Below are 26,284 nucleotides of genomic sequence, written 5' to 3' on the forward strand. Positions count from 1 at the left end.
TGAAATAAAAGCGTATCTATTTTTAATTACTTTTAATTTTGAATTTTTTTTATTAATTGTTGTTAAATAGCGGCAAAAGAAATTCACAGTATGTGAAAACTCCATCTCTCTACCTATTACGGTTCACAAGATATAGCCCGCTGATAGACAGATGGACTGACAGCCGAGGCTTAGTAATAGGGTCCCATTGGCATATAGCTTAAATTCAGATTTCTAGTCCAGCGCGATAAAAAAGTCCTTCAAAATCCAAAGTATCACTCACTGACTAATCATCAAACCTATATACTTGATGCTTCTTAGAAACCTACAATCTTGAAAGATACAAAAATTTTAATGATTCACGGAACCCTCATAGGGCACGATCTTGTTCACACTTGGCCGTCTTGCGGTATAAACCTACATCCTATATCAAAGTTTAGACAAGTCATCCAAGTCTAGCGGTGCGGATAACCCCGAAAATACGAAAATTATGATATGAGTACAGGCAACCCGCTCTTATTTATTTTCAAGGGGCTCTACTAACTTTTGATTGTATTGTGAAGTTAATAATAAGGCCACGGGACTTGTAATGTAATATACGCTTTATATGAGGGAAATGTGTTAGTAAGTATACTACACTACACATTATGTCTATTACAAAATCTAGAACAAGTTAAAGGACTGTATCTCGTAAGATTTTGCTAAATGTTTCTATTTTTTATTATTATTTTAAAGACTAAATTTCTTAGGAATAAGTAAAACCAATTAGCCAGAGTTAAATAAACATTATGAATAAACATAATCTTGTAGAAAGATAGATGGTACCCGAAATAATTTCAAAAGACTGACAAAACAATAGTGATAATTCTCGATTCTTTGTAAAAAAAACCACCCATCTAAATTATAGTACCTACTAAATATTCATAAACCTAAACTTTTCGACCCGACTGAATAGGGTGGTGCCTCAATAGTGCTCAACTTAAAATGTTACAGTCAATCTATAGTCCGGTCAATATAGACATTTAAAATAACAAAAATTCCCACAGAGCCAAATATTGGTGGAGAGCTGGGGCTTACCATTATAAATAAAGTGTTAAAAATCCCCATCGATCCTATGTGTACTACAAAAGTTATTCGGGATCAAAGGTCAAAATTTGAGGTTTTTTGGATTTTCCTCGAAAACGGTAAGTTTTATCAAAAAAATCTCAGACCAAAGTTGTAGATCTACAAAAATAGTCTTTATAATTTTTTTCTTAAGAGTTACCATTCCTGAGATACCGCGATTCTAAGAGTCACATTATACATTTATTGACCTACCACACCCACCACATAAAATGACATCAGATTTTTTTTTTTTAAAGAAATGCTTGATTTTTGAGCTAGGTATTAACTTTTGCAAATCATTGAATCCGGTTTATCATTTATTCAAAAATTTCCATCCGTCCATTTCAAATTTCTCTCAGAGGTTGAACTTTCAAAAATTCTTTCTTAGCGGATATCTACGTCAGATTAACAGCTATCTGCATGCCAAATTTTAACCCGAGCCGCCCAGTAGTTTTAGGTGTGCGTTGACAGATCAGTCAGGCAGTCAGACAGACACCTTTTCCTACTACATACGTATGTATGTAAATTCATATGGTTATTATCATAGGTACAACATATCTTTTTCTCCTTAACATCTACTCTGTAGCTCTTTGATAGGGATCAGTAAATAAGCATAATCTAATAATCCCTGTACTAGGAACTATTATGAGTAGTTCTAGTATTATCTTTTGGCACACCTCTACCGTTCTACGCCATATCTGTAACAGTTTGTCTGTAACAGACAGCTCTTGCCGATATAAGCGATATTGTCGTACCCAATGGTAGATAATGGCTCATTGTTATCTTTCATTAACTTCATTGGCTTCCAAGATCCAAATCTTGAAACCCAATCTTCTCTTACAATGAATCTTTACATCAATATAATACCTTTAAGTAGTAATTCAATGATTAGATATAAAGAAGCAATTTTTGAACGAAATTCGTATTGTGAAGTCGGCTTTGTAATAAGTTATTATTATGATAGCCTAGTAAAGCCGTGATAGCCTAGTCCACCACTACTACGTCCACCTCCTAAGTATTTGTGAGGTTGGAGGTTCGATGTAACCTATCAATATGTAGCTTTATCGGTGAAGGAAAACATCGTAAGGAAACCTGCGTGCCTGAAAGTTCTCCCTAATTTATAATAATATAATAATATAATAATCTATACATATAATAAAATTGTAGAAAAGTGGTGTCTGTACAATGAAAATATATAAAAAAAAAGTAGCAGGGGTTGTTATTATATCGATGTCGAACCCGAAATTGTAATTAATTTTTTTTTGTCTGTTTGTCTGTTTGTCTGTGTGTTTGTGTACGCTAATATCAGAAACGGCATATTCGATTTAGATACGGTTTTCATTAATATATTGTAGTAAGCTTCTTTTAACATTTAGTGTTTATTTCATATCAATCGGTTTATAAATAAAAAAGTTATGTCAATTTAAAGAATCACGGCGAACATTTTTAACATACAGAGTACGTACTACACGCCTCGCGCCTGAGCGTCCGTGGCTATATGAAGCGCGCTGAGAGCTATTCCACGCCGAAGTCGCGGGTACAGCTAGTTTATAATAATATAATAATTAATAATAATAATGTTCTCAAAGGTGTGTTAACCGTGAAGTCTGCCAATCCGCACTTGGGAGCATGGCGACTATGGCTCAAACCCTACTCATTCTGAGAAAAGACTAATAGCGATGGGTTGACCATGACGTTATTGATGATGATGATGAATCGGTGGTGTGGTATATCAAATATTATTACTGTTTTATTTATTTTAATAACTTTATTGCGTAAAAATCACTCAAGCATGCAGGTTTCCACCCGATGTTTTCCTTCACCACTAAAAGAAGTGCTAATAATAAATTAGCTGCTTAAAACGCCTGACCATGAATGAATGAATAAAAACAATGATGATGTCTAAGTTGGAGCGCGCTTGCCTCGAAGGTGCCTTTAAGAATACCTACTGAAAGTTACTCAAGAGTCATCACTACAAGTGGAAGCAAACATGAAAGCATGAGTACAGCAAATATGGAACCGCTGGTTTATATCAGAAACTAGTAAAATAATACTCATATAATTGTACTTATTTAGTTTTATATCTAATTTCCTAATTTACTTGCAAATTCGGTATATCGCAGTGATCTACGTTTTGAAAGCATAAAAACAATTGTAAACTTTAAACTTGGATGTAATAAAATGTCGCTCACACACTCTGGTTTACGTTTTATTGCTTTTTGATTTGACATTGCAGTAATTAATGGAAGCTTTATATCTCTTCTGGTACTTTGCGAACTTAATACTGAACTTTGACAGTAATTTATGACGCACATAAAATTGTTTAATACCTTCTTATATAGGCACTGAATTGCTATGATAAGTTTAGTATTAATTCATGTTGATACGATCAGATTAAACATAAGTTACATGATATATTTTTTATGGAACCATATCAGCGACTTCATTTATAAAATAGGAAATCCATACTTCCATACTTCCATACTAATATTATAAATGCGAAAGTGTGTCTGTCGGTCTGTCTGCTACCTTTTCACGGCCCAACAGTGTAACCGACTCTGACAAAATTTGGTACAGGGTTAGCTTATATCCCGGGGACGGACATAGTCTACTTTTTATCCCGGAAAATCAAAGAGTTCCCGCGGGATTCCGAAAGACCCATCCACTTAACCGATTTGTATGAAATTTGGTACCGAAGTAGCTAGCGTCCCTGTAATCGAAATAGGCAACTTTTTATCCCGGAAAATTGCTGCGGTATATTTCAGAATTCTTAGATCATGCAACAATCCAAATTCTTCGGATGTCGTTTTGTGTTCGATAAAGCAAAGATTTATTTACTTTAAATGCCTCCGCATACCACGGAATTTTGATCAACGACTTATTTAGTCCAATTTACTGAAAATGCAGTTGAAGTTTAGCTGAAACTCGCGATCTTCTACGGCCTCGCTCGGCAAAAATATAAATCCTATCTATTCCCTATTGCCATCTCAACCTATCCTGCACTACAGATTTATACTTCTCAATCTACCACTGATTCGGAAAGCAGACAAGCAAAGAGAGAGAGAGAGAGAAGAGAAGAGAGCTGGCTCTCCTACAGAGAAGAGCCAGCAAGAAAGTCAGATATCTCTCTCTCAAAGATACTTAATAAGCAAAATATTCAACCGACCAAAATTTTGCCTGGTTGGGAAAACAAATACCTACAGAGAAAAGCTAGCAAGTAGCTCAGATATCTCTCTCATAGGGACTATAAGCAAGATAGTCAACCAACCAAAAGTTTGCAGTCTGCGGGGTCTCTAACCGTTTAATTTAAATACATCTCAGAAGCCCGAGTCCAAAATAAACATAAATAGTAACAACTCTTATTGCTAAACGTCCCTGTTTTTCAGTCAATATTGTCGTAAACGGTCGCTGGCCGGGCGCAATATTAAGGGGCTCCTATTTGTATAGGACCACAAACATCAACAAAATCTGTATTGACAACGTCTTGCGATTATAACACTTTGATACCCATCGGCTACGTATACTTAACTGGCTTATGCCTGCGACTTCTGACGGCCTTAACAGGGCTCTCTCCGTCACTCGTTTCATACAATCGTAGTTCCAATTTCAATTGAATATTAAGCAACCAAAGTCCATGAAATTTTGCAGACATATTTTAGAAACTAATATCTGTGTCTGTGGTGTTTTAGATTTTTCTAAAAATATGTAGTTTTAAAATTACAGGGGCTCAAAGATTTGTATGAAAATTTCTAAGACCGCGTAGCTTTGAAACCGAATATTTTAACAGAAATCTGGAAAACCACAGACATAGATATTAGTTTCTAGAATATGTCTGCAAAATTTCATGGACTTTGGTTGCTTAATATTCAAATGAAATTGGAACTACGATTGCATGAAACGAGTGACGGAGAGAGCCCTCTTAATGGCGCAGTGGTAAGCGCTGTGGTCTTATTAGTGGAAGGTGCCAGTTTTGATTCCCGGCTGGGGTTTGGAATTTTATAATTGGCCGGGTTTTGAATATGAGTTTTGGTCGCAACGAGTACAAAACATTTTATTACCTTGATTAATGATCAAAACAAACCACTAATTCCACAGTCTATTAAAATAAGTGTTTTAGTCTACCCATCCAAGCTCTAATAAAGAATTCTCGACAGAAAATCCATTAATGGAATGGATAAACAAACATTGTTGTTTGCTATTTTCATTTTACTTTTAAACGAATGATCATCTGCTTTCAAACGGGCTTTAAATAACAATTTCTCTATGATAAATACTAAAGCTTCGTTTATTTACTTTCTTAAGGTTATAGGTACTAAAATTCACACGTTCTAAAACTCGAAAGGATATTATTATATTTCTTACTCTACAAAAAATTACGTTCTTCGGAAGAACGTTTCGATTTTTCGTCCTTCATGTCTAGAGTTTGTCTGTCTGTTTGTGCATGCTAATCTCAGAAACTACTGAATGTTTTCATTGATGGTGTGCCACTAATGCCTTGTTTAAACGAGCATAATATAATATTTGTTATTATTACTAACCTGCATAGTGACAAGCGAGAACTTGGCGGCACGGCTTTGCCATTAGGGTGGTAACTAGCCACGGCCGAAGCCTCCCACCAGAGCGGATTAGAGACAATTTTAGAAATAATAAATTCTGGGAATCGAACCCGGGAGCTCCCACTTATAAGACCACAGGACTCACCATTGCGCCAGAGAGGTCGAACTAGATCCAATCAAAGCGACACAGAAGCGATCGCTAGATAAGAGCACTGATCGGCAAAAGCTTTCAGCTGATGAGATGAGATCTCACCTCGCAGCTTCCGTAACACGGCTCGCTGGACGCACACCGACTCGATACGTACCTATCCGATAATACACTTGTGGAATCGGTAGTGCTTTTAACATCAAGTGGTTGCCTAATTTGGAAACATTTCCGTATGAAAGCCTGTAAAAAGTTTCTACCTACCTAATCCATACTTAATATTATAAATGCGAAAGTTTGTTTGTCTGTTTGTCGGTCTGCTACGTTTTCACGGCCCAACCGCTGGAACGATTTTAATGTTTGTTGCAGACTTGGGATACATCCCGGGGAAGAACATAGGCTACTTTTTATCCCGGAAAATCAAAGAGTTCCCACAGGATTAAATAACCGAAATCCACGCGGGAGAAGCCGCGGGCTTCCTCTAGTTGTCTATAAATAATCTGTATAATCCGATAGGGATGTCTACATAATAATAACTATCGTCTTTCAGCCCGTTCCGTCCGTCCATTACTAGAGCGTTAATAGTTTGATAGATCAGTCATTATGTCGGTCACCTTCTTCTTTTTATACTATACTATCGACCCACCCCGGCTTCGTCCAGATGCAATGCAAATTAACAAAACAATATTAACTTAAATACAAAATGTGCGGGAGATGTAATCAATACCCACTACCCATATTATAAATGCGAAAGTGTGTTTGTTTGTTGCATGGCATCATAATCGCTTAATCGCTTGGCGGCACGGGTTTGCCGATAGGGTAGTAACTAGCCACGGCCGAAGCCTCCCACCAGACTAGACCATAGAAATTATAAATTTCCAAACCCTGCTGGGAACCGAACCCGGGGCCTTGCCCTAAGACCACAGCGCTTACTACCACTGCACCAGTCGTCAAAATAGTTCTTAAACCTACTCAACAACCTGAATGCGTTCATTTGTTATTTGAAATGCTGACTATTGCTGTAAAAAGTTAATAATAGCGAAATTCCCCACTCGCTAAAGGCTTACTAGGAGAAAAATGTGCGCAATCACAAACACGGGCTGTAAATAGCTCTTTTAATAGCTAATTGGTGCTCCAGCTGAATGCATGCAGTTTAGACAAGCTCCGAAAACCCTCTGGCCGACCTGGCTCTTATTGCTATCAAATTAGAGGCGATAATTAAATGAGCTTTTGTATGAGCAAAATTTTTATTTTCTTTACAATTTAAATAGAAGTATGTACCTATAGAATTTGGAGTGGAATCCTAGGACAAACAAAGTATTTTTATGAGTCTGTCCTCTAAACCTGAAATCTATAAAGTGCACTTTGGTGCTTTGACTTTGCTTACATTTAAGACACTGGTGAAACGAGACAACGCTATATCGCTGATATAAATCTATCTCGTTTTAACTGAAGCTTAAGTCTGAGCAAAGACAAAATAACGCGCCGCCGATGAGGAAGCTATCGACTATTTTTAACCCCCGACCCAAAAAGAGGGGTGTTATAAGTTTGACGTGTGTATGTGTGTGTTTGTGTATCTGTCTGTGGCATCGTAGCTCCTAAAAGAATGCACCGATTTAAATTTAGTTTTTTTTGTTTGAAAGGTGGCTTGATCGAGTGTTCTTAGCTATAAACTAAGAAAATCGGTTCAGCCGTTTGAAAGTTACAAGCTCTTTTCTAGTTTTCTTATTAGACCGGTTAATACTATCCGACCAATTAGTGTCTAGCCAAATTCTAATAAAAATGTGTCAGGGGTTTTTAAAATTTTGATTTAATTTTACCTTGTTATAACACCTTAAAACAACAGTACGCCATCTTTTCTTTCCCACATTAAAATCAGGTAAGACAGATTAATAATAACAATTATTATTATTATTTATCAAACAAGTATACGAAAATGCCAACATCCAATTACACGTGTCATAACTGAATCATTAATTCCGCTTTCGGGAACACAATCGTTGTTATGATGTTCATTATCCCCAAATAAGCGGGTCATTTAGTGAAAGGTTGCGGCATTAAGGGGTGACTGATTGAGTCGATTTCATCTTAGGCTCATTACGCACTGCATACGATTCTAGGTACCCTTGAAAACATCATGGAAAACTATCAGGCATGTAGTTTTTGCACATACTTGGGCGCGTTTGGAACCCTCGTAGGTAGCTTTAGTTTTAAGTTACGTAATTAATTATCACCACTATATCGTACAAAAACAATTTCGAACATCAAAAAGAGTACAATTGTACCTACTTTGAATAAATGATTTTGACTTTGACTTTGACTTCGACATACTTAGCTTTGAAAAGAAAAAACTCCGGAGAAACTAGGTAGCGGAACCGATGCCAAGCATCAGCTAGTTTGAAATGTATTGCGGTGGAAACTCAATTTATTTGAGTACAACTCGTATTCTTTAAATAATATGTTAATATTTCAGATGACAAAAACTGTATGAAAACTGGCCATAATCGACCGCCGTGTGGTCCGCGTGTGGGGAACAATGATTATAATGCTATTCATTATGCCCCAAATTAGCGAATTAACCGATCCAACGCGTCGTTAGGGATGACTGATAAAAAGTTAATTGATTGTTTACAATCGCAATGTGACAGTTTTATTTTTCTTTGATGAACTTATCTTTTACCCGTAAAAATGTTACATGTTTTGTGAAGTCATAAAGAATCCAAAATGGTGGAAATTAAAAGGGAAAATTCAAAATAATCGACCGTTGAATGGTGCGCGTGTGGGGAACAATGATTATAATGATATTCATTATGCCCCAAATTAGCGAATTAACCGAGCCAATGTGAACGTTTCGCTAGGGATGGCTGATGAAAAGGTTAATTGATTGTTACAATCGCAATGTGACTGTTTTATTAGCCATCAGTACCTCATAGGAAGAAAAGGAATCCTTATAAGATCACCTTGTTGTCTGTCTGTTTGTCTGTCCGTCCGTCCATCTGTCATGTCTGTCAAGAAAACCTATAGGGTACTTCCCATTGACCTAGAATTAGGAAATTTGGCAGGTAGATAGGTGTTATAGCACAAGTAAAGAAAAAATCAGAAAACCATGAAATGTGTGGTTACATCACAAAAAATGTGTTCATGCACAAATAATAATTAGTATTTTACATTTTCAAAATAAGATAACTATACCAAGTGGGGTATGAAAAGGCTTTACCTTTACATTCTAAAACAGATTTATATTTATTTTTATGCTTAATAGTTTTGGATTTATTGTGCAAAATGTCGGAAAAATACCCGAGTACGGAACCCTCGGTGCGCGAGTCTGACTCGCATTTGGCTAGTTTTTTTTTATATGATGAACTTGTCTTATTACCTATAACTATCAGACAGGAGCACGCTCCGTTTATACAGGATTTTTAATATTCCACCCTTTGTTTAAATAGGAAATTTTCTTTATCTTCCTCGCACCAACACTCAATTTTCTTTGCATAAAGGTGCTCTCGCAAAGTTGTTTGTCCTTTCAAATAATTATTCTAACACGAGTGCAGTGTTTTGTTTCGTGTTGTGCCTACACCTTTTTTTATTCTTATTTTTTAATTTTTAGGGTTCCGTACTTTAAAAAATTGAAACGGAACCCTTATAGGATCACTTTGTTGTTTGTCTGTCTGTCAGTCTGACTGTCTGTCTGTCTGTCTGCCTGTCCGTCGTGTCTGTCAAGAAACCTATAGGGTACTTCCCGTTGACCTGGATTCATAAAATTTGGTAGGTAGGTAGGTCTTATAGCACAATTACAGGAATAAATCTGAAAACCGCGAATTTGTGGTTATATCATTAAAAAAAAATTAAAATGTGTTTCAATTTTCAAAATAAGATAACTGTACCAAGTGGGGTATCAAAATATGAAAGGGCTTTACCTGTACATCCTAAAACAGATTTTTATTTATTCTTATGTATAAAGTTTTTGATTTATCGTGCAAAATGTTGGAAAAAATACCTGAGTACGGAACCTTCAGTGCACGAGTCTGACTCGCACTTGACCGGTTTTACTGCTCCGATCTCCTCATCCACGACATCAAGTACCAATTTTATGGAAAAACTAGCTGATGCCCGCAGCTTCGCCCGCGTGGATTGGTCAGATCCCCTGCAGCATCAGGATTGAGGAGTTGGACTCCAAATTTTTTATGAAACAAGGTCGCAAAGTTCCTCTATCGATTAAAAAAGAAATGACGCAAATCGGTTCAGAAATCTCGGAGATTTCGGTGTACATAGGTAGAAAACACAACTCCCTTTTTGAAAGTCGGTTAAAAAAGTAGCCTATGTTACACCCTGGTCAATCCTCTACTTGTCTGTGAAAATCCCGTCAAAATCGGTTCAGCCGTTCCAAAGATTAGCCTTTTCAAACAGACAGACAGACAGACAGACAGACAGACAAAAATTTTAAAAACGTGTGATTCAGTGTTGGTATCGTTCAAATAACCATATGAGCTTAATATGAGGTAGTTATTTCGAAATTACAGACAGACACTCCAATTTTATTTATTAAGTATAGATGTGAGAAACAGACTTTTCTTCATATCCCGTCTAACAGAATTACTATGCCTACAACATTTAAAAAGGTTTCACGAGTTTGCTGAAAAGGATATCTTCCACGTCAAGTGACTAAACACAACCTTGTCACTTGTCTTACATATTCCCACGTTACAAAATTTATTAGAGGTAATGCATGAATTCATGGTTCACACCAATCTGAATTTTAGTTAAAGGGAATAGAGTTCAATTTGAATTGGAAGTGATTAATCAGTTTTAGCATACAAGAGGAAGCGTTTTGTTTGCGGTGATTTAAGTACGTATTGTCTTAATTCGAATGCATGGTTGTTACAAATGTAGAATGAGACGCATTATTATTTGTACAATGAACTTGCAAGTCATAGTCGTCAGTGTAATGAGTTTGAATCATCATCATCATCATCATCAACCTGTGGATGTCCACTGTTGGGCATAGGCCTTCCCTAAAGAGCACCACTATACACAGTCCTCAGCCTTCCTCATCCAGCCACTTCCCGCCATCCGTTTTTTATACTCAGTCTATCGTGCTGGAGGGCGCCCTACATTACGCTTGCTTATACGCGGTCTCCACTAAAGGACTTTCCGGCTTCCGGCCATCGCCAGTACGACAGGCATGGCCTGCCCACTGCCACTTCAGCTTGCTAATAGTTTAGGCTATATCAGTAGTACGTGAGTAACCAAAAGGTAAGATGCTTTATTTTTCCCTTTATTTGTGCTATAAGACATTGTTACCTGCCAAATTTTATGATTCTAAGTCAACAGAAAGTACTCTACAGGTTTTAATTCCCTTGAGGGATATTGACAGATTGACAGATAAATAGACAGACTACGAAGTGTTCTTTTTTTATTCGAATTCAAACTAGCCCTTGACTGCAATCTCACCTAGTGGTAAGTGATGATGCTGTCTAAGATGGAAGCGAGCTAACCTGGAAGGGGTATAGCAGTTTTCATTAAACTCATACTCCTTTGGTTTCTACACGGCATCGTAACGTACATAATCGCTTAGCGGTACGGCTTTGCCAGTAGGGTAGTAACTAGCCACGGCCGAAGCCTGCCACCAGACCAGACCAGAAATTTATAAATTATAAAATTCCAAACTCCTGCTAGTAATCGAACCTAGGACCTCTCACTAATAATATCACAGCGCTTACCATTGCGCCCGGTAAGCCGTCAAAAGGAAAAAAACCCTCATAGAGTACCTTTTTTCCAAACTACGAACCTTTAACCAACGAATTAAACATCAGAAGTGGGATATTTTCACAATTATGAGTGTTTATGTTTTGTAGCAGAGTATATTATCCCAACTATTGCTTATGGCTTGTACCACAGGCACCACAGACTACAGAGCGATGCTTTTGGGAGCGCGGTCTTGAGTTTCCCGCGCACTGCTCCCGAAGGATCTGTCGTCGTACAACAGGTAATGGAAATATGTACATGCTCGCTATCGTCTGTACCGTATTGGTGCATTTTAGATACAGGAAACATATTAATCTGTATACCTAATCAAGGGAGATGAGCATGGTTTAACGGGATATGTACTGCTAAATCTGATATAATTTAAATTTACTCAAATAATTCTATTCTATTGCTGAACAATAGGGTCTTAGACTGTAGTAATAAAATTATGTGATGTTTTGTAAAGCGGTAGTTTATTCTTTATTTATATTTATTTGCATTCATGTCTTACATCATAAAAAAAATTATAATATTACAACATGAAGCCCCGTCAGGGCGCTGTAAGAATAACATTGAAAAATAATTGTTTATGGGGCTAGAATTCATTATTTTAAAAAAATTAGGGGATTTCGAAATTTTAATCATATGAATTAAATATTTATTAGCTTCACGCTGTACGGCGGCGGCGGCTATTAATGACGTCACAAGGCGAAAACGACGAACATTTTTCAATTTTTTTACATAAAAGTAGAGTAGGTAATTTCTGCGGGAAAATATTTTTATATGTATATTAATACATAATAAATTTTATAATAATAATATGAGCCAAACCACTATCACAGACCTATAATAATACTCCGTCGCTCTGCTACGTAGCTCAATTACGTAGCTTTGCTACGTACCTTTGCTACGTACCTAACAATAATTGTGTCCAAATAATAGTCTTTCAAAGCCCCTTCTGGTGTTCTGCCTGATCAAACACTAGCTTCTATGGCAACACTAGCGTCTATAAACTCTATTAGTACATAACATACTTGTATAAAGTGATGTACTAGGGTCTACGAAGCACTCATCACATCGATCTACAATATTAGGGCGATATTTGACATTTGGCGGTAGTAAATTATTTACGGACCCGCGCCGATGACAGCACTCAAGCAACACGTAGGACCTTGTAAAGCTTCGTGTACACTCTAAGAACTCTCAGGCATAAAGGTTTGTTTTCTTACAAACTTTACCTTCACCGTTAGAGCAAGTACCTATAAATATTTGATTGTCTACAAATCTTTATTAAATTAAAAAAAAAAAACACGAGTGCCCTGCAAAAAACGAAGTAAGAAATAATTTATTATCGTAATATATGATGCACCTGGAAAACATTATACTCCTTTATTTGGGCAGTTGTGTAAAATCTTATCTGTAATTTTGCGCAAAAAACGAACAACTATTATGTTATGTCCAATCCAATCCAATTTATCAGTCTGGATACATCCACTGCAGCTGGACATAGAAATTTATCATAGTTTTTAATTTAGTAATTTTTTTTAGTTTTAATTTAGATTAAAGTTATTTTATAAAATTGCCAGTCAGTATTATACCTAAATCTGAATGTCAATAATAAATATTATTATTTTTTATTTTGAATAAATATATTATACTATAAATTATTTAAATGCGAAAGTATGTCTGTTTGAAAAAGGCAATACTTTTCACAATATTTACTACACCATTAAACAAACTTTAAAATACACTTGTATTGCACCACACGATCCACGTCTATTGTACACACGCCTTTATAGGCTGAGGTGCCTTGGGTAGGTAACTCGGCAAAGCTTTTAAACCATCGGTCATGTAGGGCCTTTGATGAAAAGTGCCCACTTAGCTCGTCACATGCCAATCCATACTGAGGACGTTATGGTCCCGTGCACATGTCCAAAGATAAGTTAATTTTACAGATGTACTATAATTTCAATCTTAACAATTTTGGCGTGAGAGGTTTCGCAGACAAAGCTCTGGAGTTTCGTCTACGCCGTCCTCAAAACTGCATGAGGCATTTAGGCAACTTTGATACCTATCAAAGGTATTAATATGCCCGTCCCGAGGTCATCCGAATAAACGTTGGGCTGAAATCATAAAAGCAGACGCAGTTGCCAGTGGCTTTGGAAGAGAGGATGCCATAGACCACGCAAGGTGGAAGCGACTTAGAAGAAAAGTGGACCATGACAGACAAACACGACAAACGCTAGGTGATTGAAATAATCTTTTTAGAATAATAATAATAATATTTATTTAAGAAGAAATTTTCACAGAGTTTAAAAAGCAGGTGTATTCATAAACTTGATGAGTTTTTCCGCACACCTGTTATAGGTATCGTCGACAAGTATAACACGTAACACAATAATTTAATCTAGTTATAATACTTAAATCTAGGTATAACAAATTCGGTACTACTACTACTACTACTAGAAGAATCACTATTTCAGTCCTTAATCGATTGGTTATTTGACTTGAGATACAGGTCAGCTCAGCAAACTTATCGCGTTACAGCTGAAATTAATAAATCCAAATTCAATAAGTATCTTATTGACCTATTACAGATAGATTGATTGAGATTGATTCATTTCGAAAATATAAATATGAATACTTATCACTTATTTCGATATGAAATGAAATGGCGTATCTGTATTGTCACTAATCTTTTTCTTTCATAACTGATGAAATCGTTTGTAATGTGATTTAGAATTATTGGATACTTTGAGTAAATCGGTGTGTTATTTTGTTTGTAGCACACCGCATTTGAATTAAATTCTAGAAGAAATATTTATTAGTACCTTTGATATTATTTAGAAAATAATTATTATAATGAATTACATACTTTTATATGTTTTCCTCTTCTTTATTAGTAGAGTAATGTGTACAACTTTGAAAAACCTCCCTAAAGAGTTTCCTACAGCGATTATGGACATAGTAGTAGGGTTAGGTACAAATACTTTGACAGTTGTAAGGGGTAACACGACTGATATAAAGTAAGGATTTTTCATCTTTGACAGATTTTTAAACTACTATCTCGATACTTTATATTTAATCTGTGACTATAAAAGCGGTGATTGCCTAGTGGTTAAGACGTCGACCTCCATGGTCGGGTGGTCGGGGATTCGACTCCGGGCTCTAACTTTAGAATTTAATTACTTTAACGGTGCTTTAACGGTTTTAATTGCTTTAACGGAAAAAACATCTGCATGCATGCCTGAAAGTTTCCCATAATGTTCTCAAAGAGGAGTGAAGTCTGCCAACCCGCACTTATTCAGTATGGTGGTCTATGGCCAAACTCCTCACCTCATTTTGAGAGGAGACCGTGCTCCGTAGTGAGACGGCGATGAGTTGATGTTGATGGTGATGACGATGATGACCTCAAGATGAGATATTCAAAGACGGAATATGTAAGTAAGAAGTTTGGCTTTTTTCAGGTCTGAAGATATTTTTGAAATCATGTGTATTCTGAGTGAGAATAACATTCAAGTCATTAATTTGGATCTATCGACACAGGAAAATAAAGATCGAGTATGTATGTGACTTTACATTGTACTTATTTAATCAAATTCATAAAGTAGTTTGTAAGCTGTAATCAAAAACGAGCAGTTTTTGGGTTTATATTTTACGGTTCGTTGCAATGTCTAGCTCGTGTAAGATTATTTTTAAAAATTGTTTTGAGTGGTCAAAAATCATATAAAATTAATAATTTATCCAATGAAGTTTAATAAAATCTATATTTGGCCCATTTGACGTCATTCGATCTGAATGCTAGGAGGCTACCTCGAGTGAATTTGTGTAAATACGCGTCTTTTGAAGGTTTTTATTTTGGTCTCCCTTTGAGATTCGGAAAGATTATTGCATACTTTTGGTGTTTAGATCGTGAACTGGATAATTAGATGTTTGTGATAGCAATCACGCTTACGTTACGTTAAATTAATTGTATGTTTTGCCATTACGCTTCTAGTCGCAAATAAAATATATATACAAAATATAGGTAAGTTGTTCTTAATGATTATTATTATATACCGAACTATAAAAGAGCGAGATCCGATTCATACTTGGACAGTTTTATTAAATATATAAATATATTACTATACCTAACCTCTTGTTGTATTCTACCCCTCCACTTTTATTGTATTCTATCCATAATTTACATTTGTAATCAGTTTTACAGATTTCTAAAACAAGGTTTGGATACGTCGGAAGAAAGAACAAGTTTAATTCTTTGTGAGCCTTTGGAATGTGAAAATCTACTTTTTGAGGTAAAAAAAAATTAAGTAAGCATATTTATTGCAGCTATGATACACAATGATAAGCTTGCACCTCGCTCACGGATTTGGACTAGCTAGATTCCGCAAGCTGTCCGTACAGACGTGCCTGTTTGGGCCAAGTGCCTATTTTATTCGCATTCCTCTTTTCAAATAAGCATGAAAATTCTTTCTTCTCTTTCAGAGTCTATTGGCTCAATGGTTACGTGGCAATTAAAGCACGTGAAGGTGCGTAATTATGGTCATAACTAGAAGATAGGTAGATAGGTTTTACAATTCCCGTAGGATTGATTGGGAAACTCTTTGATGGACCGGATAAAAAGTTGCCTATATCAGATTCAGGGGCACAAGTTACCTCTGTAACAAATTCGATATAAATCGGTTAAACTGTTGGGCCGTGAAAAGCTAGCAGACAGACAGATTTTCGCATTTATAATATTATAGTATGGATCGTATGGATTAAAATAATTTCAACAAACATTCGGCATCTAGCCATACCAAGCCCTCGCTATTTTGCCTGTTTCGGCTGTCAAATTTTTTGTTTCAGATTACTGTAAACAATTTCATCCACCGCTCAATGCTCTACATCTTCTTCTGGCCACACGGAGAAGTAAGCAAGCTCTTCCTTTCCGGCATCAAAGAGGCTATACGAGTTGCTGTCATTACGAACCCGAGAAATGCAGTGTAAATATTATGATTTACGAATTCTAGCACTCTCTTTCTCTTCTCTCTCTCTCTTCTCTATCAATTCTCTCTCACTCTCCTTCTCCACTATCTTACCTGTTCTATGAAACCCTTACCTGTTTCACCTCCCGACACCCACTATGCTAAATTATTTTGGTCATCATTGACAATCGACACATGATAATGATTCCACATTAATAGTAATTAAAAATAGTAAAACAAGCGCCTAATAATTCAGAAACAATTATACCAATAAATCAATATATATAACCGCATCGTTAAATCAGCTATCCCGCATTAAATTATAATGATTGTATCATTAGCAGCAATAAAACTAATGAATTGCCCAACGATTGAGTCATAAACTTAATATAGCAACAAATTATCTCATAAGAAGTCGTATATTTGCGGTGCACAATAAAAATATACTCATTTGTTATTTATTGTCTGTCGAACGTTAATTTAATTTTGTGCTTTGTCATTATTTATACGATAGTGTTAAAGCAGGATAAACAGAAACTGAAAGATTGAGATATTATCAAGATACATTTAATTTTCTTTTTTATTATTGTGTACATAAATTAATATTTCATTCATTCATTCTATCTTTAAAGAGCTATTACCACGCGAATAAAGAAATGATGGAAAAGCTACTTTTAACAGGGCTCTCTCCGACACTTACTCCATACAATCGTAGTTCCCATTTCATTTGAATATTAAGCAACCAAAGTCCATGAAATTTTGCAGACATATTCTAGAAACTAATATCTGTGCCTGTGGTGTTTTAGATTTTTTTTAAATATGTAGTTTTAAAATTACAGGGGCTCAAAGATTTGTATGTGAATTTTTAAGACCGTGTAACTTTGAAACCGAATATTTTAACGGAAATCTGGAAGACCACAGGCATAGATATTAGTTTTCAGAATATGTCCGCAAAATTTCATAGACTTTGGTTGCTTAATATTCAGATGAAATTGGAACTACGTTTGTATGGAGCGAGTGACGGAGAGACCCCTCTTAATACATCGCACCTTTCACAGATCGTGGTCAAACAAACCCGTCGTTTATAGAAAAGGGTCGTGGCAAAACAATAGTCAATGCCCAACGCAACACATAAGTAAAAACAAACCTTTATAGAATTACAGGACGTTATTATGTTAACACAGCAAATTGACTGCAAAGCCAATATATTTGCCAAAGGAAATTCCAACGTCGAACACTAAAAAATATGTTTTGGCCAATTCACAATCGCCGTTTTCTCAAATCGAATTACAATGTACGTGAGCTGGTGGCTTTGTATTGGGTCTTTGGGAACGAGGAAATTTTATTTCACAAACGCTGGCAAGATGGCGCGATAATCAAGCCGGTACATGCTCGAAGAATTTCAAAATAAAAACCATTTTTTTTTTCGCTGCTCTCAAATCGGAAACTGGCTGGAATTTTATTTTTATTTAAATTGATTTCGTATTGATCAACTAACTGAATCTCGCTACTCTCTTTGCGTGGATTTAGGTTTTTAAAGATCCCGTTGGAATTCCTCAGAAATCAAAAGCCTTTCTTAGTGCAAATCTACGTTGTAGAGTGAACTTACATGGTATACTGTTTATGTACAGAAGTTTTCTAGACCTTTTATTTCCTTAGGTGTCAATAATAACGGAAGTATCTTCATCGGTCAACACGCCTGCGGTTGCTATAGTAGAAGGCCTTTATACCTATTTGGACACATTCATTCCATTCCATCAGCCTGTATGCGTCCACTGCTGGGCATAGGCCTTTCCAAGAGTACGCCACCAAACATGGTTCTCCACTTAACTCATCCAACCGCTCCCCGCCACCTTCTTCAGGTCATCGGTCCAGCGAGCTGGAGGTCGACCCACACTGCGCTTACCGGTACGCGATTTCCACTCCAGAACACATCTGCCCCATCGGCCGTCAGCTCTATGACAGACATGAACTGCCCATTGCCATTTCAGCTTGCTAATCCTTTGAGCTATGTCGGTCGCTTTTGTTCTTCTGGGAATTTCCTGGTTCCGGACTGGGACACATAGTGGTTTTAAATAATCTTCGATACCATCAGCTGACAAAATCTACCAGGGCTTAAGGCTTTTAAGGAATTAAACGTTATTATGTCCTCAGGTTCCGGTTGTACTACAACCAAGCGTCACCAAACAAGCTGAACCACTTGACGCTGGTCAACTGGTGGTCGGGGAGCCTTTACAAATCGCCATCTCTACCGCCCGCTGACAAAGTCTACCACGACTTTCAGGGAAGGGTCTTTGAGGTGCCTGTTTTACATGTAAGTATAATATTATCATCATCATTATCAACCCATGATCACCTCACTACACACGTGTCTCTTCTCAGAATTACCGCATTCTACCACGCTGGCGAAGTGCGGATTGGTAGGTTTTTGGGAACATTATCGAAAACTCTCAAGCATGCAGGTTTCCTCACGTTTTCCTTCGCGTTCATGCAAGTGATACCTATTTCTTATGCTAGTAACTTTAAGCGCTTGTCCTCAACTGAATCTCAGAGAAAGCTACCATTTCCTGTACCTTTCACAATACATCACGTGACACAAATGAATGAGTTCGCAGGCGCCGCCGTGGCACTTCGTGAGCTACAACAACGACTCCACGGTCAACGTGACGGGCGGACGAGATGACAAATTGCTCGCGCTGCTGGCCAAAAAGCTGAACTTTAAGTGAGTCGACGTGATACCTGCATTCATTTATTATACTCGTAATTGTATTAAGAGGTATTTATCGACACTGCGCATGAAAATTCCGCTAAGTGGAAAATCACAAATTTAGAGTGAGGGAATTCTTATAATTATTTATTTATTTTTGAAAAATTACTTATTAAACACACGTAGTTTGGTTTTCATTTGATTATCAACCCATCAAACTCAATGAAATGTTGATAGGTTCTAATAACTAATAGGTAAAAATACTATCTATATCTATGGTAATACTATCTTCCATTAAAATATTTCATTTCAAAGTTACTGCTCGAAGATATACATGCAAATCAAATTATTACTGCGGTCCGAGCGCAATCAGTGCGACAATTTTTTTTTTTTTCAAAAATAGCAAGAAAGTGTTGTTACAACTTAGATATTTATTAGACTGTGCCACATTTATTTTGCTAAAGGAGCATGAATCTGAATCATGGATTTTGCTAAGTCATTATTTTCTTCGGTAGTAGAAAATTAATTAGGTTTCACACATTTTTTCTACAAATACTAATTTTAAAGTATTATTTATTTGAAGGTATAAATACTACGATCCACCGGAAAGAAGTCAGGGTTCGAGAATATCTGGGAATGGAACGTTTAAAGGAACTCTTGGTTTGATTTGGAAACGTGTAAGTGACTAAACTAGCATAAACCTGAGACTTTGTCCTCGTGTACTACATAAATTCCAAGCCCCTATTTTAGCCCCTTAGGAGTTGAATTTTTAAAAATTTTGTATAAGCGGATGTCTACATCATATAGCTATCTGCACGCCAAATTCCAGGAGGATCCGTCTAGTAGTTTGACTTAGATGAGTTGATATATCAGTCAGTCACATTTTCCTTTTATATGACCGTATCGCTGATGTAAAATTTCTTAAACCTTTTATTCATAGCTTTTAGTATCGAACTCCCTTTACGAATGATCTTAATTAAATTTCCGTGTTTAGGTTAAGGACTCGCTTTTCGCATGAACTTTAATAATAATGATACTAAAAATTTTAATCGCATTAGAAAGCTGACTTCTTCATCGGAGACGTAACCATGACCTGGGAAAGGTTGCAAGCGGTGGAGTTCTCTTTCCTAACGCTGGCAGACTCTGGAGCCTTCCTCACCCACGCCCCTGACAAATTGAGCGAGACTCTAGCCATCATCAGGCCATTCCAATGGGAGGTAAATTTCTCACAATAGCAAAGCTTGCTTCTTCAGTAAACACGTAACAATGACCTGGGAAAGGCTACAAGCGGTGGAGTTCTCTTTCCTAACGCTGGCAGACTCTGGAGCCTTCCTCACCCATGCCCCTGACAAGTTGAGCGAGACTCTAGATTTTACTAAGTACTAGTGATGTAACGGATATTCGCATTCGCATTCGCATTCGCGAATATCCGCATATTTTTCAATATTCGCATTCGCATTCGCATTCGCAAAAATTATGCTAATATTTAGCGAATGTTTTTAATAATCAAAAAGGAAATTATTATGTGCATGCATAGTAAGTACAACTGAGCTCTAGAAAAGGCCTAAGTCCAGGAATGGACGCATAAAGCTTGATGGATCGGATTAGATTGTATTGACTGTTCAGTGATATAACTAAACTTGAATTTGACCAGTTTCTGTAAGGTATATTAATTTTTTTAAAACGGACCAGCTAAAAGCTAAGAAAGAAGAAATAAAAAGCTAGAAAAAAACTAATTTATCATTCTGTCAACTGAATAAATTCATCATTTCCTGGCTATTATCAAAATTATCTTTCTAACACACAGGTCTGGCCACTAGTAGGGGCCACACTGCTTCTCATCGGTCCAGCATTGTGGATAGTGATAGCCGCCCCATCGCTGTGGCAGCACCGCAAACGGGACCAACTCGAACTGTTGAGTGATTGCTGCTGGTTCACCACCACCTTGTTCTTGAGACAATGTAAATACGAATATCTCTATTTATTCGCATACTAGACGAAGTAGCGATAGCCGTGTGGTTTAAACGTTGGCTTCTTATTCGAAGAGTTCGAGGTTCACGCATCTCTATAATTTATGTTTAACTGTGTATCATAAGGTCCTGAGTTCACGCCCGGGTCGGCCAAATATTTACATTATAATTTTATAGGAGGTCCGAGTTGACTTTTACCTTTCCTCCAGGTCTTGGAGAGCACATTAAGCCGTTCAGTTTATTTTTACGATCTGATAATTCAATAATAATCATCAACCTAAGAGTTGTAATCATACTTACTCTGTAAAGTTTTATGCGAGAATGATATAGAAGCATTTCTCATTAAACCCCTAACCATTTATATATATAATGAATGGCCCTTCACTACTTAACCCAATTATGATTACGTCTTTACTTTTTTACTATTACTACTATATACTAAATACTATATACTAAATACTAACCTTGTATTTTCCAGCATCTACTAAAGAACCATCTAAGACCCACAAAGCTCGACTAGTCTCTATCATCATATCGTTGGGAGCTACGTATGTCATTGGTGATATGTACTCGGCTAACTTGACCAGTCTACTGGCTAGACCGGCTAAAGAGCAGCCGATAGGCACACTGCAGGCTTTGGAAGAGGCTATGAGAGATAGGGGATATGAACTGGTGGTGGAACGACATAGTTCTTCATTGGCTATTTTGCAGGTAAGGTAAAGGTACAATTACTCTTTCAAAAAATATTTACGAATCGGATGTGTTCTATTTGAAGAGAGCCTATGCGTAATTAATTCAAAAGTACCCTACAATGGTACTTTTGAAAAAATGGTACCCTACACTTTACACAATCTTTTAACTATTTATTGGCAGGTCTAAATAAATTGAGTTACTTCTTTCATAATATACCTTTTTTATTTATAGATTTGCAGCTCTTAGCTGCAGTCAGACCTGCTAGCTAGTCATAACTATGCAGTTAGGCTATAGTATATATAGTATAGTATGCCTTGTTAGGCTGTATCATCATGCATCCCAAGTTATACGAAATATACGACTACTTACTATTCGAAAAATATCTGTACTGTTTTACTTTCAGACTTTAGAATAGTAATTGCTTACAAAAATTACAATTGAATTAGCACGAATATACCTAGCCCTAATTGAAATTGGAAAACTATGGAAACTATGGAATTAGGAATACAATAATTCTGTATAATATACATACTCGTACATATAACATATTATATAATCATAATATAATATAATAGAGCATTGAAAAAACAAACGCATTTCCATTTTGCCTTGGTTAAAATATTTTAACGTTTTGCAAATGATAATGCCTAAAATGATTTTAATTATATTTCACACAATTTTATAGAACGGCACAGGTGTATATGGCCGTCTCGCTAAACTTATGCGTCGTCAACGCATTCAGCGCGTGCGCAGTGTCGAAGTGGGTGTCCATATGGTACTGTCGAAACGACGCATTGCTATACTGGGTGGAAGAGAAACGCTGTACTACGACACTGAGAGATTCGGTAAAGAATGCTGACGTCACTTAACTTAATTTTTAGCTTCACTTCTGTTGAGTACCTGTACCACGGGACTTTATGGTTTTTCGTTTTAGGTTCTCATAATTTCCATTTAAGCGAAAAATTGTATACAAGATATTCTGCCATAGCGCTTCAAATCGGTTGCCCATACCTCGAGACATTTAACAACATGTAAGTATACTAATAGATTAGGCTTTTTTCAGTGGGTTAGGCTAGCTGTAAGGCGCAATGCATACTTACGGAGTGGGATGGAACGAGGAGCACCAACTTTTTTTGCTAACAACGTAAACACAGCTTTATTAACAACTTACGATTGTAATCGGTGTAAAGGAAACAAATCACAGAGGAAACTCAATATTATTATAATAATTATTTAGAATACGAATAGAACTTATACGTCACTGTTTTAACCGACTTCTAAAAAGGAGGAGGTTTTCAATTCGTCGGAATCTTTTTTTTCACACTTGGATTTCTAGTTTCTTTTAATATGCTTACTCGACTTCATACATACATTACACGTGTAGAAACAAAAATATTTTTTACTTTTTAGTGTTTGTGGTTTTTGAAGTCGCTTTTATTTTTCTTTTGAAATTTTTTCTTCCCTATTATTTTAGAGTAATGACTCTCTTCGAAGCTGGTATACTTGCTAAAATGACGACTGATGAGTACAAGAACCTTCCAGAACACTCGAGAAGATCCGATCCTGTTGCGGAAAGCGACACCAAAGAAAATAAAGACCCTACCGAAAATGCAGGAACTGCGCAGGTATAATCACTGTAAAACGAAGTTTGAAGTGCCAAGTTGTTTAGCAATCTCGCTAATGATTGAATTATGGACATTGAATGACTATGTAAGATATGAAGAGTTTTTTTAAGAAAACCTTAGGCCGCAATTACACCTGTAAGTTTTCTCATGTAAGTAGCTTACGTAATTAATTTACAACTTTACAAATGGAAATATATACTTACTAGCTGATCCAATCTGTCCAGTAGTTTTTGCGTGAAGAAGTAACAAACATCACACACACACACACACACACACACACACACACACACACACACACACACACACACACACACACACACACACACACACACACACACACACACACGAATAGGATATAAGAAATCTACTCATATAGGAAGAGGAGAATTGGCTGGATAAGGAAGACTAAGAAACAGGACTGAGGACTGGGAATTTATACATATGGTATTGTTATAGATAGAAAAGAAAGTCATGTTTCAGCAGAATTTGCATGAATAGTATTAATATTGTCGTTTTGCTTCAGGTACAACCTGAATCGACGATTGGTCTCGAGCCGGTTTCCTTAACAATGTTTCAAGGAGCATTTTGCTTGCTCGGCGTAGGGTACTTCTTAGCAGGTAAGGATAATTATCCTACAATATCAATAATATCTACAATCAAGTCAAGCTTTTCAAGAATTTCTAGGTGTTTTTATTTTTTATAGGCCAGTGCTTGACCACAATCACACCTGATGGAAAGTGATGATGTGGCCTGAGATGGGACGCATTTAGTTAGAAGATGCCTATTCAGTCTTGTTTTAAAGATACTTACCCGGATTGTAATTATTGTTATTTAGTCTATAAGCTAGTCAGTATACAATACCGTTTGTAATCGTTTTTTAATCAAAAATTTACACGAAATAGATACAAGATTTTTTAAAATAATAAAAAAAATACACTCGTGTCTTCATAAAGACGCCCTATTAGATAGCAACCATAGCAACAAACGTCGCACTCCGCTTTAATGAGGGATCATTATATACTAGAGTTTTATTGAATTACCGTCATCAACCTAATTATTATGAGCTCCGAACCTCGAAAAATTTTCACCGCCATCTCAATTAATAGAATTTAGCAATTAATGGCGTCGTTTGGAGAAATTTCTGGAAGATTTGAGATTATTTTTATATAAAATGCTTCAGGGTTTGGCGTTTCAATAAATATTTGCGAAAACCTTCCTAGTGCAATGGTGAACACTATGGTTTTATAAGAGTGAGGTCCTCGGTTCGATTCCTGGCTTAATTAATTTTAAATTAGCACAGGTCTGGCTAGTATGTAGAAATTTTTGGTTGTGTTTAATCTACTCCATCCTAACCACCTTACTGGTAAAATGGATCCACCAAGTGATTAAAACCTACGGTTAAAATGCCGCACAATATTATATTTTTTGTATTAATTTTGTATGAGTAAGTTGCTAACAAGTCGCAGTTAAAATAATCCCACCAAAAACATTTCATGTAAAAAGGTGGCCAAGACTCACAAGTTCATAATGCTTTCACTGTTAAAAAGTTATGAGATCTCTAGTAGAGCCAAGCCCCTAGCTGAGCTTAGATTTGCGCTGCCCATGGGACCTATCCCAAGTCCAAAGTATATATAGCTCTTAAATGCTCTTGAGTATATCACATTTATAACAATAAATAACAAATAACTCTACTTACAAGCTCTGATGTTACAAACCCTAAATCTTGGTTAAAAAAGGACGGCTTGGCCGTTTAATGTTCGTAGAATTTTTATCTGATATGACATCAGATAAAAATTGGATGATAATTAATATAAACACGACTGCCAACCAAAATTTTTCACATTTGAAAATGGTGCCATACAGCCGCCATATCGATTTTTTTTAAACTCAATCACTTGATATACAAATAAGATTCTAGCAATATACCATACATCTAAATTTGTTCGGACATTTAGACCTTATGGTGGAATAAAGAAACTATATAATACGTTCATGAATCCTGAAAACATTACCTACTCTCCCTTTTTTTGGCACTCGAGTAAAAATCGGCGACAGTATCAAAAAGAGTACTTAGATAAAATTGTAGTGATCAAATAAAAAAGCTTTTTCTTTTCTGTTCTGTTACTTCTATTGACTCTACCTTGATAAGAATCCTGTGGTTAACCCTTTCTTTAAATCATTTTCAGCCGTCGCCCTTGCAACAGAAATTCACCTCCACCGTAGAAGAACAACCCGAAGGATGATCACTCCCGTAGAAACGTCGACCGCCAGGCGATCTGCTAGAATTATCTACTTGAAACAACAATTCGACAGGATGTTCGGAATCCTCTACGTATTCATTGATAGGGCTTTGAGACATGATGCCAGAGAGTAAATATGTTTCTACCGTTATTATTCTAAGGTCTTTACAAACATACGCGTATGTTACCAGAGCTCTAGCACTTTATAGTTGGCTTTGGAAGTATAATTTGGATGTAATTTATAAATAGTGAGACTTATAGTTCCGTGTAGATAATGAATTGGGTCGACTTTCAGCCTAAAGTATTTTATCATGACACGTAAACGAATATACCGCGAATGGCTTGCTTAAAGAAATCAATTCAAAGCTATCTTAATAACTTCAAGCAGGACTATTGAGTACCTATTTTGCAACTTTGTGCTTAAGTTAGAATAAAAAATGTAGGTACTTAAGTGTACAGACGGAAGAAGGTCGAACCCATATGCCTATAGATCAATAGGCAGATGCAATATTTTCGCAAATTATTTGATTGGCACTAAAGGAAAAACTGATGA

The 26,284-nt window shown here is 36.4% G+C and overlaps 1 protein-coding gene across 1 annotated transcript; it reads left to right on the forward strand.

Moving 5' to 3' along the window:
* Nucleotides 1-14,439: 14,439 nt before the first annotated feature.
* On the forward strand, nucleotides 14,440-25,905 carry LOC123866769 (ionotropic receptor 40a). The gene is made up of 15 exons (XM_045908451.1): nucleotides 14,440-14,555; nucleotides 14,997-15,090; nucleotides 15,729-15,824; nucleotides 16,378-16,514; nucleotides 18,651-18,810; nucleotides 19,112-19,218; nucleotides 19,787-19,880; nucleotides 20,262-20,420; nucleotides 21,011-21,164; nucleotides 21,652-21,884; nucleotides 22,552-22,711; nucleotides 22,801-22,897; nucleotides 23,341-23,491; nucleotides 24,015-24,108; nucleotides 25,678-25,905. Exons 1-15 carry the CDS (start codon nucleotides 14,440-14,442, stop codon nucleotides 25,863-25,865), a joined length of 2,040 nt encoding a protein of 679 aa, XP_045764407.1. The 3' UTR covers nucleotides 25,866-25,905.
* Nucleotides 25,906-26,284: the final 379 nt, after the last annotated feature.

Source organism: Maniola jurtina, chromosome 7, assembly GCF_905333055.1.
Source record: "Maniola jurtina chromosome 7, ilManJurt1.1, whole genome shotgun sequence".
NCBI lineage: Eukaryota > Metazoa > Arthropoda > Insecta > Lepidoptera > Nymphalidae > Maniola > Maniola jurtina.

Coding starts and splice junctions, on each gene's coding strand:
- LOC123866769 (XM_045908451.1), top strand. CDS start 14,440: ATGTGTACAACTTTGAAAAACCTCCCTAAAGAGTTTCCTACAGCGATT. Junction 16,515..18,650: donor ACGAACCCGAGAAATGCAGT/GTAAATATTATG, acceptor TTATGTCCTCAG/GTTCCGGTTGTACTACAACC. Junction 19,219..19,786: donor GCCAAAAAGCTGAACTTTAA/GTGAGTCGACGT, acceptor ATTTATTTGAAG/GTATAAATACTACGATCCAC.